The following is a 19,939-nucleotide window of genomic DNA, read 5'->3' as shown; positions in this document are numbered from 1 at the left end:
CCCTCCCAAGCATGTTCATACTTCAAACATGATCTTAAACTAGCGATAATCACAGTATGCTATTGTTGATCAAAGCCTCCAGATAGTCTATTATCTGAATTACTCTCTACTAACCTATCTCCAACAAAGACGCTTACAGATACAGAACAATGGAGTTTATTCCCATGCTATTCTAATGCAGTTAGGTACTTTTAATGTGCATTTATTACAATATCACTCACTAAAGAAAAAAAGTAATGTCTTAAGTCTTAGTATTTTGTTATAGAGAGTGAAGGAAAACAGTAGGTAGAGGAAAAGAGTAACGGTTGTTTACCATGAGTAGAATTCCTTACGATTTATATTCTAAACTTGTGCAGTTTTGTGCTATTCTATAAACATATTTGACAAAAAAATTATTTTTATTATCCTTGTCAGCTAAAAAGATTCTGAATTCATCTATTTTTCAATTCTGTTGTGTGAAGTAAGTTGTAATACGAGTAGGATGCATTGAGGATCTGAAAAAGTCAATTTAGTTTTGTCAGAAAAAATTGTAATTTAGGATGGAATTCAATTAAAACTTATCTTGTACAATGGAACTCGATTAATTATTCTATTAACAACAGTGGAAAAATGCAATGAAATGCTCTTATTAGGATGGGCTAAAAATAACTTAAATGATTAGCAAAAATCACCATAAGCATGGGGTGATCAAAGTGCGGGATCCTAACGCATATCTTCTTCTTTCAAAACGCCATCCGTATTTTGCAAATACTGAACTCAAATTAACATATTCATATGTATTTTATTATCTATTATATAACTAATAAATTCCAATGTTAGAAATGCTTACCACTGCAAAATTTCTCAAATTCAGTACATATAATCCAAGAGGCTTAATCTCAAGAGGTTTGTTCAGTCTTGTGAGAATCAAGAGTAAATCTTTCTTAAACCATAATGGCTTTCGCTCCCAAGAGCAATGCAGTACTGCCTTTCTCATCTCTTCGTCCTATTTTATTTGTTAAACAAAAGACATTTTTCAATTATCTCACTGTTTCAATGAAGTGACTGAAATGACACCACTAGAAAACTTGACAATTTTTTCATGGCTTAATTAATTGGAACTAATCATTTGAAATAATAATAGTTATTATTCGTTAATTTATTGTTATAATCAATGAATTATTCATTTCATGTTTCACAATTTGGTGTATCTTGTGAAAATGAGAACTCATGAAATTCAATTTTCTCAATTCATCCTCAAGATTGACGTTTACAGAAGTTTTTTCGAGAAATATTTGATCAACAATGATGTAATTTGGTAAACAAATTTAATGGGTATTGATAATATTCCTGAATTACGTACGAAATTAACGAAGTGTTGAATTTAGGTAATATGTAAAATTGTTAAATTCCTTTTCTATGTGTTCACAAAATGGAAAATATTTTTTTAAAGAGAATATCTAGACTCATAAAAAATGTACTAATTATGTATCACTGATAACCAATAACAGCTAATAGTATAGGCCTACCTGTAGGCCTAAAATCAAATTTCCCGTTGAGGAAATGGAATGTGCTATTTTAGAACACTGATAATAAACTAAATAAAATATGCTATTTCAGAATACTGAGAATAGGCTGAAAACTCACCTCATTGCCTATACCTTGTCCATAGTAGCAGAACATTCCAAATGAAAATAATATCGGTATGGCTAAGATTCTATATTTCAATTTCAGAACTTTATCATCGACCTGAAATGTTGAATTGCTTGATAGTTAATCATATAACATATTTTATTAAATATTTAGTTACCGTCTAATTAGAATAAAATGTATTATGATTTTAATTTTTCAATCACAAAAATTAATATTAGTTTTATATTTAAAGAATATTCGAAAAAGGCGCTGTAGTCCTCAGTAACCAAGCTTTCGTTCAGTAAATGGTCTTGCACCTGGATATAAAATCATATCAAAGGAATTGACAATATATTCATTATAATTATTTTTATCAAATTAACTTTTCCTATCCAAACGATAAAAAGTTACACCTTCTTTTTGCTTAAACAAAGGTAGTTTACTATAAATATTAAATAATCCGTCTAATATTAGTTACCTGAGATCCAAATAGGCTCATACAAATCTGACAACTGATGATTTGATTGAACATGAATACCAAGAAACTTGAAGCTCGATTGAGTTCATTCACAACTCTAGAAAATAAAGAGAAAGAACGTGTTGTGCTGAATGCATTACAAAATAATTGTTTCAAACTGGTGACGAAGTAGTACGATTTGTATTTAGCAGGCTCACTAAAGCTACTATATAATTACAAAATCACTTTGTTATATAGTAATCACTTTGTAAGTACAAATTCGTCAAATTGTAGTTGGTTGAATTTTTCAACAACGATAATATTGTATCGATAGTGAACCCATAATACAGTAGTAATACTGCATAAATATACGTAATAATACTCCGAAATAAATTATATTATTTTCAACAATTTAGAAATCATCAAATTCATTCTTCAATTTAAGGTAATATTGTAGGTAATACTTGGAATATACTCTTCATTCTATAATGCATAGTAATTTTAGAAATAGGCTACAATAATTATAATGCATCAAAGTACCGTACTTACTCAATTATGGATTGATGATGGAGAACTAAGTTTCTAAGATAAATTCTTAGATATTTATTTTTCAAATCATCTTCATTTCCATCAACAATAACATTTTTCTGGTCAGCTACGTACTTTTCTACCCGAAGATCAATCTCTCTAAATGACTGACAGAGAAATTTGAGCTCCATTTCAACAGTAAGAAATGCGCAAAGGATGAGAACAATCCAACAGGCAAATATCATTCCCTCGACTCCGAGGTAAGTGCCCTGAATGAGGCACAGAGTCAGGTAGATGGGCATTCGCGCAATGCTGAATGGATACCAGCTCTCAACGGGCAGCGGGTAGTCTTCGAACTCATTGTTGGCTTTCTCACTTTTTACCGCATCTTGCCGTTGCAAAGTATGATTTCCTGCATCGACCTGAATATCTCTATTCTTCGCCAAAAACGTGATCAGTCCGCTGCTGATCGGTAGAATGAAATTGGCAAGAGTGTAACATGTCACCGTTATGATGAGCAGCTTAGTTGTTCTCTGGGCTTTACGCTCCAGATCCTCAAGTACAGCTTTCTGCTCTTCAGAAATCATCTCTTTCAAATTGAAATGCCTCTTCTTGATAGTCGCCATTATTGTTAGAACTTTGTTTGGTTTTAATGCGAAGTCGATTAAGATGGCAGAGATGTAAAATAAGATTACCATATCTTCAAAAGCAAGAAGTCTGGATTTCAGATCGGAGAATCGCATGACCAGGAAGAGAAATGATTGCGAGAACATTATAATAGATGAAACCGTCATTATCAGGTACCTGACTTTAACTTCCCCAGGAATTGGGCGACCAAGGAATACTAGAATTTTGGAGACCAGAGGGAGAGGATCCCACATTTTCCGGTCGTTCATGACTCACCTAAAATAACCAAATAATTATAAAAGAACCCTTTTTTAGCAAAATACAATAACAATTATTAGAATATCTCAGTTTTACATGTTTATACAGTGCTGTACATTCGTGAAACGAAATTGGGCAATCATGTAAAAAAATGTCCAAATACTGTATAGCCAATTTGTATTCTATTAAAATGTTGACAAGAATGTGTTTATTCTAATTTTTGAATTAAATATCATTTTACGCGTATTACCATATAGGATACATACTTCTGTATAATTGTAGCAGAACTTATTCAGATTATATTTAAAGGTTAGAAAATGTTCACTGGGGTTCAGGTTATTTATTTCTATATACAGTAGTATATTTTCCTGAAGTTTAGTGAATCATTTATATTCAACTTGATGCCGAAATAACGTTTTTGAGAAGTGTGAAGTATGAGTGCTTCAATTAGAATTACCTGGCCAGTTCATCTCCCCTACCGGTTTAATCAGTGCATTGATAATCGAGGTTTGTTACTGACGTATGGTATATGCAATGGCATATTTCAATCAACCCCTGAATACATACCCCTGTAATTGTATCCCTAGAAAATAGCCCAATTTTAATATAGATAAGCTAATTCTGAATAAAAATTGACACCAACAATTCGCAAATTGAATTAGGCCTACTTAGGAAAGGCCAAAGTTAACCTGAATGTCTAGTAAATTTCATGTCTTCCATTTACTGCTGGTGGCTTATGCATAATAATGATATGTGATAGCTGGATTCAACCAGTGTCTAAAACGAATTATTTATAGACTTCTGTGAAACTTGGAGTCAGTCTCCTGTCACTTGAGCTACATGAACGTTATCGATTATCTCAAATATTGAAATAAACATGGGTATAAGTTTCTAATTATATTTATTCAAAAATGTAAGTTGTAATTAAACTTTTAAAGTTGTTATTGTGAGAAATTAATTTTCCACCTTGTAAATATTTATTTCCTGATGTGGATTCTATTTAAAAATTCAGATTTTGAAATTCAATTTATTTAAAAAAAGAGACGCCCTCTTAAGTCTTTGTTTCAATGAATTCGAAGAAATACTAGGAAGAAATTAGAGGAATAGCGATCAATTTAATACAAATTTTGTGAGCATCCTTTCTCTGAACAATAATAGATTATGGAAAACATCTCTTGTACTTATTTCAAGTACATTTTTTATCCTAGCTAGAATTTTGGAAAAATATTAGCCTACTCAACCTCTCTGTCATACCCTTATCAATTAGAAATGTATCTCTGTTGATCCTGCTGGAATATTATTTCTACCCTCAGTGAGAAGATATAATTCCAAAAAAGGTTGATGATAATAACTCATTTATTTCTTTCATTCTGAATGTTTTAAATAATAATTTACATTTTTGATGTAAGAGATAGTTTTAATCGGTCGAAATTTGCTAAAAAAATACTATATGGGGGAAAAAACTTGAAAAGAAAAATAGTTTGAGTGCACTTCACCACATTTTACCATACAGTAAAAAAAGAAACTAAATGTTAACCACAAATTTAAGAATATTACTAAAATAGCAGTTGGGTGTTTATTAATAATCTTGAAGAAACTCAAGTTGATGATAAATTGAGCATTATATTTTGTTTATTCATACTGCCACAAGAAAAATATTCCAACAATGAGCAATTTAGGTTTAAAACAATTTTAGATTTACGTTAACATTTATTTATTTATATATTATTTTTTAATAAAGATTTACATGAGTACAATAGGTGAGAAATCAATGTTATACAAGTTACATATCATTATGCTTTGAACATGATGGAAAATATTATACTTAAATATTTATTACCCTCTTCTATCAGAAAATGTCCACTATGAATCAACCTCCTTTTGTGGTCCAACGAGTGTGTCCAATGAAAATCTTGAGGCGCAGTATTTATAAAACTCAAGAAGGTTGTCAAATAAATATTGGATCATGTATCTTTTAATAGCAGCATTAAAGTTGAATTGTTTGGCCATCCAAAAATGCCAATATTATTGATGCGGAACTTTTCGACTCGCAAAAACTTTCTTGAGACGATTAAAAACTTCATTCCATAACAATCACCATCCATTGGCAAACTTTAGCAAGTTTCAATGATTTGTTTTTAATTGGCTGTTGCCATTCAGATCTTATAAATAGTTCAGTTCTTCTATCATAAAGACGTAGAAGTGTTAGCTCATCAGGTAAACTTATAAACTACAATTATTTCTCCATCAACGTTCCAAAGTTTGAACTTCTGATTCACTGGATGCTCATACTCAAATGCGATAATCACGTCTTCACGCGAGGCATGTCCTGAGTCCAATAATAATTAATGGTCGAGGGAGCGTTTTACTGTGGTGGTGAAAAGGGGAAGTACCGTGAAGTGCTAGGAAATATGATTATGCATTTAAAATACCATTTAATTGTATTTTCAAATACCATGTGACTTCAGAGGATTCCAATGACTGGTGGATTAGAATACAGTTTTTATATGCCATTATAATTTATGAAATGGAGTAATGATTAATTCAAATTATAATATAGATGCATTCTGATCAAAATGTTTTCCCTATCACTGTAGATATTTCTGTAGAATTCGTATTCAGTCTTCTGTTTCAGTACTCTATTACCCAACATAAATAAATAACATTTATGCTTCACCATTATTATACTATAGTTATTTACAAAATAGATTTGCATCAATGTAGATCAACTGGACACCATCCGATGTATTTGCATTGGTATTCAAAAATTTGTTCAGTTCATTGACACTGGGTTTACAAATTTATTGAATAATTTACTAGTTTGTTTGTGTTCTCCTCATTAAATTGTACTTTGACGGCAAACAGATCTATTGACTATAGCGTAAACTCATAAAATATCATTCAATATGGGATCTCATACATGTGTACCGGTACTACAGGAATCCATTCAGCTCCGCCCTCCAATCAAGCCCTCCTAGAAGTAACTAAATAATTGATCCATTTTTAAAACATCTTCCGTAGTAACCAGTTCCAATAAATATATCGATGGAATCGAATCCTTTCTGGTTTGAAAAAATCAGTTTGTTGTTATACTGCGCTCATTTCTGAAGGTTTTGAATATTCCACAGTAGGATGAGTTGAACCTAAATGAGATAAAAAATATTGTTATTACTTCCTTGAATTCAAATAGATTCAATCAATACTATTTTGCAATTTTTTAGTAAAAAATTAGACAGTCATTGACATTTTCCTTTTATATACTTTGATTTTTTCTATTGTTTCATTTTTCTAAAATATGTAGTATTCTAGATTCTAGAATACATCTCAATGACTAGTCTTCTACTTCAATTTCTCCCGTATTCTTGAAGTTGTGTCGTTGTGTGTAAGAATTATTTATGAATATATAAGTAGGAAGAGTAGCACCCATGAATATTCATTTTTCAATCACAACATCAAATTAATGATGAGGAGAGAATCAATTCAACAGGATAAACCCTAAACTGTTTCTCTCCCTAATTTTTATAATATTGATAGTAATTTCTCATGTAATAGCAATTTTTTACTATTCAATAGGTAGTGGTATTTTTTTCTTGACTTACCTTTCTTCTTTTCAAATGTTTCTCTTTTTCGAGAGTTTCTCGAGATTATGCAATGCAATATACAGTGAACTGCACATAATATAAGCATTGTAATTCCGAAAATTCTGAAAACCGTCCCTCCTTTCATATTATTCATCATTAAACCTGCTATGAAATTTCCGCTTGAAAGTCCTGAAATTGAAAGAAAATTTTGAAGATTAGATAAAGAACTTAACAGAGATCATTATATCGCATTTAAGTGGTTAAACATCGGTCTTCGTATTATTAGTACCTATAAGATACTATATCATTCTTCTATTTATCGATATTAATCCACTAAATCTTGACAGTAATAGGTCAAGAATAATGATATAAATTACTAATGATATGATTATATGGCATAGAGTGTATTCTCTATTATTTACTTCTCACTTCTATGAGCAGATTAGACTTATGTAATAACGTGGAACTTCCCCCCTACACACAGATGGATAGTCTAGTAGGGGGATTCCAAAATATGTTGTATATTGCATTTCATATTCGTGTATTATGTTTTTTTTTGAAAATAAATTGAAATTGACATATTAAAAAAAAATTAGTCATAATCATATAAAAAAACGTCATACGTCGGTCTTCATATTACCTATGGGTTACTGTATCATAATTTCATCTTGTATCAATAATAATCTTTGAAATCTATATATGAATAAGACTAGAATGAAAAATTAATTACCTGAATATTACATACTTTGTAGGTTTTCTAGTTTCATGGATAAAGTCTAAAACTGTCAAGTGATATGCGAAATAAGCATAGAGTGAGGCTTTTAAACACTCGTTTTTAATATGAAAAACTCACCGATCCCTTCATAAACAGAGCCGACCAAACTCTGTATTGTGGTCTCAGTTCCAGGTAGCGCCAGATTATTGGCATATGAAGTCATAACTGAATACAGCGTACTGAACGTCATCCCATTGATCAGTGCCACCGGTAGAAAATGCCAGGGATTGTTCAAAGATGAAATTGTCAAGAAAACTACTCCATAAAGAAACAGCATCAGTGACATACAGTTCACCAGGCCAAGTTTTTTACAAACCCATGCTAGAAAATGAAAAATATTGTTATTAATTTGTCATATTCTTATTTTACATCGGAATATTATAATGAATATAAAAGGACTTCTTGCAGTTGAATCATGATAGGATTCATAATTCATATATTTTATACTATCATTTTTTTACGATTTTATGTAAGTTAGGTATACTATAATACAACATATATACTATTATTGTATCCTTCATTGATAGTTTAGAAATATCTAGCAGTTGAAAGTCGACTTTTAATGTCTATATCGTATAATTCAGAAGAGGGGCATTTTTGGCACACATCCTTCTATAATTCCAACATACCTATCTAATATCTATAAAATAACATCATAGTACCCTTTTTTGAAAAGTTTTTAATATAAAATAACACATTGAAAACACAATCAAAATTTGTTATTTTATATTAAAAACATTTCAAAAAATGGGACTATGATGTTATTTTATAAATAAAAAATAGGTAGCCCTGAATACATACATTTTAAAAAGATATGGAACAATCTAATATCATATATAATACGATATTGTATAAGTATATATTTGTATACAGTATGTGATATTGTTTGATATATTGTATGATATTAGTAGGTATTTGTTTTGAGCATACGTCTCTTGTATCTTTCCTCAAGTAGACCCACAATGAAATAAATTAGGAAAAAATAATTAAGAATCAAGTGTATGATTTTTATTTTAGGTATTAATTTTCTATGAACGTCTTCACCCTCACCGTTCAAGAAGAAAAATGGCAGTTCACCCAAAAATGTTTGTAAAATGACGTAGAGTCCCTCCAGTGTCTTGATAGATGCTGTATCCTCACAGCTAGATAAATCTTCAATGTACCTGTAAAATCGAGCACAACAACATTGCTAAATTTATAAAATGGACTATGAAGACAGCTGAACACAAAAATAGTATTTCTTGATCACTTTATATTATTGTAAGACCGAAAATATTGGATGCAAACTAATAATATTAGTCAATAATTAATATGAGTCAAAAATTTTGAAAATAAAAACTAATAAGATGGAGCAATTATTTCTGTAGCTGCCAACTCACCTCTTCAATAAATGAAGTTATTATTATTATTATTCATTGTTCAAAAGTTTCTTGAATGCTAATCAAAACATCAATAGAAAACGGTTAGTTTGTTGAATAGTTTCTCGAATGATAAAACTGTTTTTGGATATTGCTATCATTTAGCAATAATATCTCAAGGTTTTCAAAGTTTTCCCTCAGATATCTTATTTTTTTGTAACTTGAATAAAATTCACATCAAATCGAAAAACTTTGGAGAATGTCACAAGTGAAAAGTTTTCAAGGTCAAATGCACAAATTTAATTAGGAAAAAAATAATTCTCTGGAAAATGAAATGATCTGTTGCTAGGCTCTTACCAGAAGAAAAATCCAACGGTAATTCCAAGACATGCTCCAACTGAAACGCACCAGCACAGAAAGATGATTGTTTCAATATTCAAGAGTACCTTTCCGACATCTAGAGCTATGCTTTTAGCTTTCTTCTTAACAACAGTCTGAAATTTAATCATGTGAGAAAACTTAATGAGACATTTTATTTAAATTAAATTATCATGTATAATGTACCGTATTATGCTCAATGAGCAATTACGATGTAACATACGTTGTATTATTCAATTTTTATAATATTGTTAATTGATGTAAAAATGATTGAATACATTATTGATGACCTACCGTGTTGAATGAGATAAGGATTCAATATCTTATGTATTCACTAGAATTTATCGAAAATGGTCAAGTAGCAGTAGGCTGCTTACATTACATTAGGCTTACAGTACTTACATTTAATGAGGAGACCAGTAAAGCATCGAGGCTTAGGATAATTGCAGTTGAAATGAAAGCCGGAGAATAGTTCTTGATAGGTGTTCCGTCACTAAATTCATCAATCATTTTTCCGCCAACCATTGCAAATATCCCCCAACCTACAGAGCCCCACAGTCGAATTTTACCAAATTCTGAGGATGATTCACCTGTAATGATAAATTAAATAGAAATATGACATTTTCAAGTACCGTATAACATTTCTTTGAAAATAATAGAAATATGACTTTCTCAGGTATAATATTTCTTTGAAAATAATAAATACAAGGCTACTACTGTTCACATTCAATTTACTTGACTGCCAATTATTTAGAATAACTTCTCGTATTACCCAGTTGTTCAATGATGTACATTTCAATTTTTTGGGGGGGGGGGGGTCAGAATCAATTAATCATTTTCATTACTTCAATTCACTTTCTTCACTTCTTTGGTCTTCCCAACAGTCTATGTCAGAGGAGTCGTCATTATTTACAATCGTTTGAATTATGTATGACTTGGGAGAATTGTAGTCATCCCAGCAATCAGAATCGTATCTAGTCACTCAGATATAGAATATAATTATTATACTGTGTTCATAGTTCTCACTTCTTCCATCAGAATGGTGACCGCTTGAAGTCAGCTCAAATATCATTCTATCAGCTTTTGAGTTCTATTATCTCTTCCCAGTGTTTCGGTACCTATCTAAAACTGCAGTTCCATTTATCTCTTCATCATCGTCATCTTCTTCCCCTCCAATCCCCAATGACAAGCCTCATCAAGCCATCATCTTCAGAAACGAGAAACAAATATTTTTTTATATTGCAAACTTGAGCATTCCTTGTTCTTTAGACATTAGCAAGAATTTAAAATAATGAAAAATTAGTTATACCGTTCTCAAGAATATTATTATTACTTGATGAATTAATAATATGTTGCACAGCAATTCATTATACATAGAAGACTTACCAAGAAGTGCAAAGGTCATTGTATCCGATAAACTGACAACTATTGATGCCCCAACACCTCCCAGTACTAGCAGTAGACTAAAAACCCACAGTTGGTATTCCTGTGTTATATGCTTCTTTTCTACCAACGTGCCAATATCAGTCAGCAATGGACTATCGCACACCATTCTACAGGAGGCCACTCTAACTGCATTCTGGCTGCAGAGCGTGCTATTCAAGAGATTTCTTCTTGGTATATCTTCCATTGACATCACACTAAATGTCGTACAGACACCCGCATTATCCTGCATGAGAAAACAAAACCTAATAAATATTGAATTTTATTTAGGAAACTGTGTTTCTACAGAGTGATTTTTATTCCTGTCATCGTATTGTAAGTGTGTAGTAATTTATTTCTGATAAAGGAAAGTTTTGTCTTGTCGCACGAAGTTGGTAGCCACACGGTAGTTAATTGGTAAGGTCAGTGCAAGTTGATTATATTTGAGCTGTAAAACATTCTGTGTGGATTCCGGTCGCATTATGAACAGAATGTATTTTACCATAGAACATGAGCATTGTGATAAGAATCAAAGTGTGTGTAACCACAATCGGTGGACATTTTACAAATAAACATTTGTATTATAACTGAATTTCCGTTTTATAATAAATTACATTAAAAACTGGGTACAGGACTAAAAAAATCACCCTCTATCTTCAATTATTTTCAAACCATCCTCTAATAGATTATTACTTTTTATAAATCCTACAGTTTATTTCTAAAAAGTCATTAATTGAAAGCAGAATGGATTTTTTATCAGAATTTACTATATTCGAATATTTCAAGATTTTTGAAAAAAATTATTACAGCCTCTGAGACTCTAATATTGGATCAATTTATTTGCGGTTTGTGCGAAATCAAAGAGCCTTGCTACCTTTGCAGATTTGTATTTTGACGCCATCTGTTAGCTCCTTGACATGACTGATGCATGGAGTAAAGTGCCAGATTAAGTATACTTACTGAATAAGGCGGCTAATGAGAAAAGTAAGCGCTTTAGCCTACAAGGTTTTACCCTTCACTTGTAATATACGTAGATATGCTTTCTTTTTGCTGTATTATATTACTATCATCATCTTTCAACATTATTACTGGCGACATTTTTTAGGTTCATCCAAAGTGGATACTTGGGTATATAATTGGCAAAAACTGATTTATGAGGTAAATTTGGAAAAATATAAATACATTTTCATTTATTCATATCTTTTCACTTATTATTATTAATTGTTCAAAATACCTTGACCTATAATAAGATACAGTGATTATATAATTAGTGAGCATACACCTACCGTCTCCATCCTTCTCATTGAAGTTTTAAGAATACTGGTCTTTAAAAGTAATGCTTCATGACCGACACTTGACGATTTATCAGTAGAGATTCTAGAAGTTGTGTTTAGTACAGCAGCTAAACTCCATCTTCTTGAATGATTACATATATTTGATAGGTGCGGTTCTAATTTATCGCACTCTGTTTCAAGTAAATCTTGATCCACCAAACACCGCATCTGAAACGCATAAAAATTATCCTCTTTGAATTTTGATACGGTACTAACTTAGTTTTAGGATTCTATTCAAGTGGTTTTTGCTTATAATATTCACCTAAATAATTTCAAGTACATATAGACTGAACTTAAATAATAAATATATTAAATTAATTAACGAGAAAATCAAAAATTTAATGTACCCTTTTTTAAAACTTCCTTTTATTACTCACGATATGTTTCGACATATTGATGCCATTTTCAAATGTTTTAAATTTTCTTATAAATAAGAGTAGCTTTCACCTATATAGTTTTCATATATTGACAGCTTACATTGACTACGGTACTTTTGCAACTATAAATTTTGCAACAAGCTATGAATGAAAATTTCATACAAGCAGGAAAATAATATTTTTTACAACTTCAGTAATTTAGTAGTATGAGTTTTATGAGTCTAAAAGGAATGTTCTTTTGCAGATCTCTAGAGTATTTTTTGTAAAAACTTCACATTTTCAAAAAAAACACATAAAATCCTTTGTGGATTTACATAATTAACTTAAAATCACATTTTTCAGTGTTCGTCAAAAGGTTTTTCCTTATTCTACCGTCTCTTCCTTTCCATGCTTCTCATTTGTCATCCCCATCAGAAATGGGTTTCTTGCTTGAAACCGAATCTTAAGACGGAACTTCAAAATGGTAGTTGATTTTGCATTGAACCATTGAGGCTAATTTTAATTTTAATAATAGTGAAGGTTGCAAAGGAGTATACTCTCAGTCACTTGCACCACTTTATCAACCACTGAATCTCAGAAAAATCGCAGTGTAATCAGGTCTGAAGTGATCCAGCTGCATAACAAAAGACTAATGATTTACCGTAGCCTTAGTAGAATTCTCAAAAACAAAGTTGTATTTTATATGCAGTTGTAGTCGGAGGGGGGTGTTTCTACTCTTTTTAAATATTTTCTAAAATTATACTGCTATCAAATCTATTTTTGAATCCTTAATCGGTTTGGAGCTTATAGTGGATTCGTTCATTCAAATGCGCAAATTCTCATCATTATTTAATTGTCACCTATTCTAGCAACCAGGAACTTCAATGAAAAATACTAATAAAATTCAACTTCAGGTTTATTGAACTCAAAACTAATTAATAAAATCATGTCAAATCTCAAATTTTCAAACAAAACAAAGCTATTCAGCAATCGATTCAGGTCAAGAAGGCATATTCAATTTTTAATTTTACTATTTTATTCCTTATATAACTTTCAAATGAAAAAAAAAACAGTCACATTCTTTGGTGTGGCAGTTTTAATTTCAATACTTGGGAACTTGCTGCAATTAAGTTTGGGCCTCGGTCATTCTATAAAAATAAATTTTGAGCTATATAAGAGAACAAAAAGCGCTTGGCACTCACCATTTTTAACAATTTAAACTTCGACTCTTCAAAAATACTCACATACTGTTTAAGAAAACTCACTATACTTGAACTCACAAGCACAAATAATTTCCTGATTCTACTCCTACTAACTGATTCTACTCCTTTGATTTCCTATTCAGCTAGATAAAAATATCACTGATAACTGAAACTTGTCAATTTGTCCCTCTGAATGGGAAATGGACCCACATTCAGAGGACCGAGGCTCACACACCGTTACATGATGTTTTACGGTTACGTCTAAATTCGAACTGTGGCCCTTTCACTGAAAATTATTCCGCCTCCAAGAGCGTTGAGCCTAACTTCCAGTTGGAAAAGCCAAAGCTTCATAAAGGTCAATGCTCGTACAATTCCCAAATATGATAGCTTTTTCGACATGAAACTGTATTTGAAAAATGCTTTAATTTCGACAACTAAGCAACAAGTTGGCAAATTCAAACAAGACATAGTCAATTCGCACACTAAAAACGCAGGGTTCAACATAAGGTAAAAATCAAACTCCATTTAGTTCAAAATCCTGCAAAAGAATATAAGATACAACTACATGTATAGAATATAAAAACAACTACAATAATACCCACTTAATATCACACTATTTCACAGTCAGACATACCACTAAATTTGAAAAAATAAACTGAATCCATCTTACCTGACATCCTATTGCTGTTGTGGAGTAATTGGGATCACACCCATTCTCCTCCTCATTCAAATCTTTCATAGTGCAGAGTTTCAAGGAGATATTTGTCGAACTATCACAGTAGATCTCAGAAAGCAATTCCTTTTGTATGGGTGGAATATACATCATTGAGTAGTAGCATGTTATTGATATTGTTAATAACACAATAACTATTTGCTTGTGAGCTTGAAGTTTATCAGATAATGCACCAACTACAAGTTTGCCAATCATTCCTACAACTGGCATCAACGTGAATACTGATCCCACTGTAAGGGCTGAGAATCCCAGCTGCTTCGCGTAAGTGCTTGTGAATAGAAGCATAGGTGCAAGTCCTGAAAAAAGTGATTCATAGAGAAATTTAAAAAATCTCTGTTGAAGTGAATGATGTTAAAAATTGATTATCAATTTAGAAAATCAAGATAATTCCACGAATTTTGGTCCGGGACGTAACCAAATTTCACTCCAAACTAAAATAGAAAACAAGCTGAAATACAGACAAGTTTATTTAAGATTGAAAATCTCACTTTATACGTAAAATTATTCTCCAAACTGGATGAATTAAGAAAATACCGTAACTATAATTTTGGCTGAAAAGGACATACAACGGTAACTGAATTCTGTATTTTTATGTAAAGTTTAATATGAAGTCATTTGTTTGGTATCTTCAACGTTCATAATTGAATAATATTATTGTTTTATTTCATTTTCACTCTTCAAGTTCTATGAGTTTTAAACGCTCATGATCTAGAGCCTAGACCATTTTTAAAATAATCCAAAATTTCCATGTTCTAAGGTGATAGAATAGAATAGAAAAACGTTATTGAATAAATAAGCTACCTTAAGCGAACCTCAAAGAGGCTGCTTGACAAGGTACCATATACGAAACATGTAAATTCAAATATAAATAGGCCTATACATATATTAGTGAAATTTATTTTCACAAGAATTTACTTAACAGTTAAAATTATCATGATATTGTAACTAATTAATTGTTGGCTCAGCTCTCAAAAATCTCAAAAGTGTTATGTATAGTCAACCTGAACTTACATACAAAAAAAAGAACGGAATGAATTACAGCAATACAATACATTAGTAATGAACCATTATGATGATGATGATAATAATAATGATAGTAATAATAAAAAAATGGTATTATACTCTTCCTGATGGATTTATAATTATACAGAGCAATTGTATCTTATTTAGTGATATTTGCAAAGGAAGAAAACATAATTGATCGAGTGTCTTCTTGGTACTTAGTCAAGTGTGTAATGGAATTAGGAAGATTAATAAATAATAATTTAATTACCTGCAAAAAATAATAGATAGTGTAGTTTCAATTTCAATAGCTCTCTGTCCTTATCCATGATTGCAGTGTTTGAGTGAGAAATCCGAATGACACTGTGAAACCTATTTTCCAATACTAATGAAGTGTACGAGACTACTAAACGTTCTCGAATAGTCTATCAATCACACTCACGATTGTAATAAAAATTATTGATTTTTTTCTCTTTTAAAAAGCAAATTATGTGATGTGCTAGTGATTCTGGACCGTAGAGGACTATGCATCAAAATACTTCTCTTTTGACGATGATAGAAGGGATAAACTGTATAAGATTAAAGAGAATAGAATGAAACGTTGACAGAGAGAGATGAAGAGTAAATGTGACATGCTAATGGAGAATAGAGTCCAAGCACTCAATTTCATAATTTATCAATATTATTATTTCTGATCAGCAACCTTACTGTTACAGAATAGAGTATATCAACAAATAATTACGATATGTTATGAAACTCAAGTAGGCCTACAGAATTTAACCGATATCTGGAAATACAAAAAAATCTCTTAAGATATGTTAAATGGAACAAATTACAGACGGGTTGTTGACATGGAAATCTATAAACTATGAAATTTATTTACTACTGTATTGAATTTATCCTTTATTAACTATAATGAATGAATTAATCTCATTCATTCACACGTTTAATGATCAAGTTGTATTACATTTTATTTTCAATCTATATTCATCAACATGCAATAATTGCACTCAAATATCATGAACCTCTCTCTCCAAAAAAGCAGATCAACTATCTCCATTTTTTGTGCATCATAATTATGTGCTAATGCCAAGGTTCACATCTTATCGGAAAAAATTTGAAGTTTTAATCAGCAGTCTAACAATATTCACAGACCGATGAGGTTTGCTAGATCATTATATGGATCATAATAATATTGATTATGGAGTGTAGTATTGGAGTGTAGAATGGAGAAATAAAAAATTCTCTTGAATAATGACACATTGACCTTTATTTTAAATCTAAAAACAACTAGCCTATTATATGCTTTCAAAAAGATAAGAAGTATTCTCAATTTATTATACCGTACTTTATGCACCACAAATAATAAAATACGTTATGAGCAGGGAACAGTTCCATGAGGTCTTCAAAGCTGAAGGAATGTATAGGCCTATCATTTTCCACATTCAATATCTATGCAAACATGTGAGAAATTCGAAAAGTAAGCAAACAAGTAACAGTAGGTACGGTGTACAAAAAAAATTAAAAGTATGTAAAAAGTGAAATTTGAATTGATAAAAATTTACTGTTTAGAATACGTTATCGTATTCTTATTTACAAGAAAATATATCATTGAGTACTCATTAGTAGCACTGCCAAGTGAATAAGATTTAATGAAGCAAATTGTTGAAAACAGTATCCGAGAGATGTATGTTTGTAATCATTTGTACAAAAGAAAGTTGAATAGTAGGGGACCTTTGATAGTGTATTATTTATATCAATGAAAATTTGTGTGTGTTGATAATCTTCACATACATAGACATAGTTCACATACAGTTTACAGTAGTAGGTAGGGTTTTATTTAATTTTCCTATTTCTATAATTTATTACTATATTATTCATTTTAATTAGTCCTATTTTTTAAATTATATTAATAGTTATAATACCACCATTATCATTATAATAATAATTATCAGGGTATCAACTAGTTTGGAATTGTTTTCGAGATGTTTGATGAAAAATATTGTGCTTAAATCTAGAAGATTATTTTTATCATCAATGATCATTATTATAAAGGCAGAAAATAAGACATCATGATATACTTGATGATTATTCATTTTATTGTATTACACGTTAAATTTATTTTGATGTATTAGATTAACATATTAAAATACACGTTTACGTATTATTATGTTTAATACGATTATGTTTGATTATGCTTCTGAAAACGCTTAAAGTCCTCTATTTTGACGCTATTTACTTTTGGAACCTTGACCCGCCTGAAATTTGAAATGGAGTCAAACCACTTGGTCTCTAATTGAATCATCCGTCAGATAAGTGCTTTTTGTGAATGTATCCTCGATTAAAATCAATTTTCCTCTCAGAACACTCCATGAATATCAAAGTGACATTATAAGAATTTACAGCAAATATCTCTAGTCTGACTAGAAAAATATTTATTTCGGGAAAACTGAGAGATAAGAATTTAATTTTTGAGTGAAGCAATTCGATTACATATTCGACTCATTTTCAAAGATAATAAAGAGCTGTGTTACATAAAATACGTTTTTACTTGACAGCAATAGTACTGACATTTTTTTCAATTCCAAACACCTTTCAAGGCACTGCACCTCATCTTCAGCAGAGTACCCTGTAAAAGGCATCGTAGACTGTTATAAAGTAGTAATAGAGGCAATCAAGTTAATAAAATATTTGAGTTTTCACCTATTGTGATCAAAGTAATAATAATCATCAAAGATATCCGAAAAACATACGGTATATTCTACTTCAATTTACCTTCTAAAAGTTTGAATTTTGCAATATTTAGAAATTCTTCTCATGCAGCATTTGCTCCAAATTACAAATTCATTATTCTTTAAAAACAGCAAAACATAAAAAACGCGATAGTAACATGCAATTTTCATGAATTTTGCAAATTAGCCTATTTAGAGACGGAGGCCTATGTGAACGATTATATTTATAATAGAAAGTAAAAACAAACGTGAAATCAGACAAATTTATTAAACCTGTACAAGGCAGTAAAAGAATCACTTCCATAGGCTGCATCTGCATTATTCATTCTTCGTTGCCAAATCTTGAACAATAGCAACCTTCTTGCGAGTGGGAGGAGGGCTGTCCAAATTGCTCTTCATGAAAAGTTTTAATGGTTTTCATCCAACTACAAAAGTATCGGCTAAATGCAAAGGCTTGGTTTGCAGACAAACGTATCCAGCGGGTTGAAGCAGGTCTTCGGTTGTACCAAATTCCAGCAGTTGTATTGTTGCAAAGCCTTAAGTATTTTAAACTTAACAAGTAGTTGACTAAATTTGTATCAATTTGTGTGAGCCTTTCATTGATATGGTATTTATTAAAAGTTTGAATCAGCTGGCCGTTTTTTACAAGCACGCGTAGAAATATTTTGACAAACATTTTAGCATTACGATTACGAAAAATATGTCTTCTATCAACATATTTAATAAGCTCATAACGACTGCACGTCTTTACTTGCAGGATATTTATAATTTCTATGAGTGTAAGAAACACATTACGCCTATGTCTAGTCATTTTTTTCAAATAAACGTTCAAATTTATTGCACAGAATAAAAAGTAATTTATTCAGTGGCACAGTAAACAAACATCTTATAATGTTTCCTAGAAACTGTTGATTTTCTTTAAAAAATAATTGATTTCCAAAAGTCGATGTGAACCCTGATATTTGATATTCTACCGTAGCCTATGATATTTCAACTTCAAATATCATCAGGATCAGCTGATGAAAGGCTTATGCATCCACGCTTATCCCTATCCCCACACCTACACTACAGTATAATACAGGGTCTTTCTAAATGATGAACCCATTTTCAAAAATTGGTATTTATTAAAGTAAAAATGCAAAATGAACAACTTTTATACCAATGGAAAGAGAAAGTTTCAAAGTTTTTTTTAATACCTTACAAGTGTTCAATGTGGCCTCCGGCTGTTGCACGGCAAACATCCACGTGGTAGTCAAACTCGTCCTACACGCGAGAAAGCGAGGGTCTTTCTAAATGATGGACCCATTTACAAAAATAGGTATTTATTAAAGTAAAAATGCAAAATGGACAACCTTTATACCAATGGAAAGAGAAAGTTTCAACGTATTTTTTAATACCTTACAAGTGTTCAATCTGGTCTCCGGCTGCTGCGCGATCTGCGGAACCGTATCACTGCTGCCGTGCACTCAATAACACCAGATACGCTTTCTGGCGTGTGGAACGAGTTTGGCTATCGCGTAGATGTTTGCCGTGCAGCAGCCGGAGGCCACATTGAACACTTGTAAGGTATTAAGAAAAAACTTTG

General features: G+C 31.1%; 2 protein-coding genes across 4 annotated transcripts; both read right to left on the bottom strand.

The window, feature by feature from the left end:
• Positions 1-319: 319 nt before the first annotated feature.
• On the bottom strand, positions 320-3,522 carry LOC111058470 (odorant receptor 4-like). Of its 2 annotated transcripts, XM_039423140.1 has the most exons (5): positions 2,618-3,522; positions 2,090-2,186; positions 1,627-1,728; positions 830-985; positions 320-494 (listed from the first exon to the last, which is right to left on the bottom strand). In XM_039423140.1, exons 1-5 carry the CDS (start codon positions 3,490-3,492, stop codon positions 432-434), a joined length of 1,293 nt encoding a protein of 430 aa, XP_039279074.1. In that variant the 5' UTR covers positions 3,493-3,522; the 3' UTR covers positions 320-431. The 2 variants fall into 2 exon arrangements, with proteins under 2 accessions (XP_039279074.1, XP_022201693.2); XM_022346001.2 differs by lacking the exon at positions 830-985.
• A 1,656-nt stretch (positions 3,523-5,178) lies between these two features.
• On the bottom strand, positions 5,179-19,755 carry LOC111058472 (major facilitator superfamily domain-containing protein 6-A). 2 transcript variants are annotated; one of them, XM_039423130.1, is made up of 10 exons: positions 19,551-19,755; positions 14,558-14,916; positions 12,282-12,497; positions 10,960-11,242; positions 9,976-10,163; positions 9,553-9,689; positions 8,888-9,000; positions 7,916-8,158; positions 7,081-7,251; positions 5,179-6,624 (listed from the first exon to the last, which is right to left on the bottom strand). In XM_039423130.1, the coding sequence occupies exons 2-10, from the start codon at positions 14,903-14,905 to the stop codon at positions 6,569-6,571; spliced, it is 1,755 nt and encodes a 584-aa protein (XP_039279064.1). In that variant the 5' UTR covers positions 14,906-14,916; positions 19,551-19,755; the 3' UTR covers positions 5,179-6,568. The 2 variants fall into 2 exon arrangements, with proteins under 2 accessions (XP_039279064.1, XP_022201697.2); XM_022346005.2 differs by lacking the exon at positions 19,551-19,755 and adding an exon at positions 15,894-16,264.
• Positions 19,756-19,939: the final 184 nt, after the last annotated feature.

Source organism: Nilaparvata lugens, chromosome 1, assembly GCF_014356525.2.
Source record: "Nilaparvata lugens isolate BPH chromosome 1, ASM1435652v1, whole genome shotgun sequence".
NCBI classification, from domain to species: domain Eukaryota; kingdom Metazoa; phylum Arthropoda; class Insecta; order Hemiptera; family Delphacidae; genus Nilaparvata; species Nilaparvata lugens.
The sequence above is the reverse complement of the archived record's forward strand: the minus strand, read 5'-3'. Positions and strand labels throughout refer to the sequence as shown.

What these genes read in the sequence shown, in the direction of transcription:
- LOC111058470 (XM_039423140.1), bottom strand. Translation starts at nt 3,492, where the DNA reads ATGAACGACCGGAAAATGTGGGATCCTCTCCCTCTGGTCTCCAAAATT. An exon ending in TGAGCCTATTTGGATCTCAG is followed by an intron (nt 1,729 to 2,089) that starts GTAACTAATATT and finishes TCAACATTTCAG; the next exon opens with GTCGATGATAAAGTTCTGAA. An exon ending in GACAAGGTATAGGCAATGAG is followed by an intron (nt 986 to 1,626) that starts GTGAGTTTTCAG and finishes CAAATAAAATAG; the next exon opens with GACGAAGAGATGAGAAAGGC.
- LOC111058472 (XM_022346005.2), bottom strand. Translation starts at nt 15,951, where the DNA reads ATGGATAAGGACAGAGAGCTATTGAAATTGAAACTACACTATCTATTA. An exon ending in CTATCTATTATTTTTTGCAG is followed by an intron (nt 14,917 to 15,893) that starts GTAATTAAATTA and finishes CACTTTTTTCAG; the next exon opens with GACTTGCACCTATGCTTCTA. An exon ending in GCCATTTTTCTTCTTGAACG is followed by an intron (nt 8,159 to 8,887) that starts GTGAGGGTGAAG and finishes TTCATTTTCTAG; the next exon opens with CATGGGTTTGTAAAAAACTT.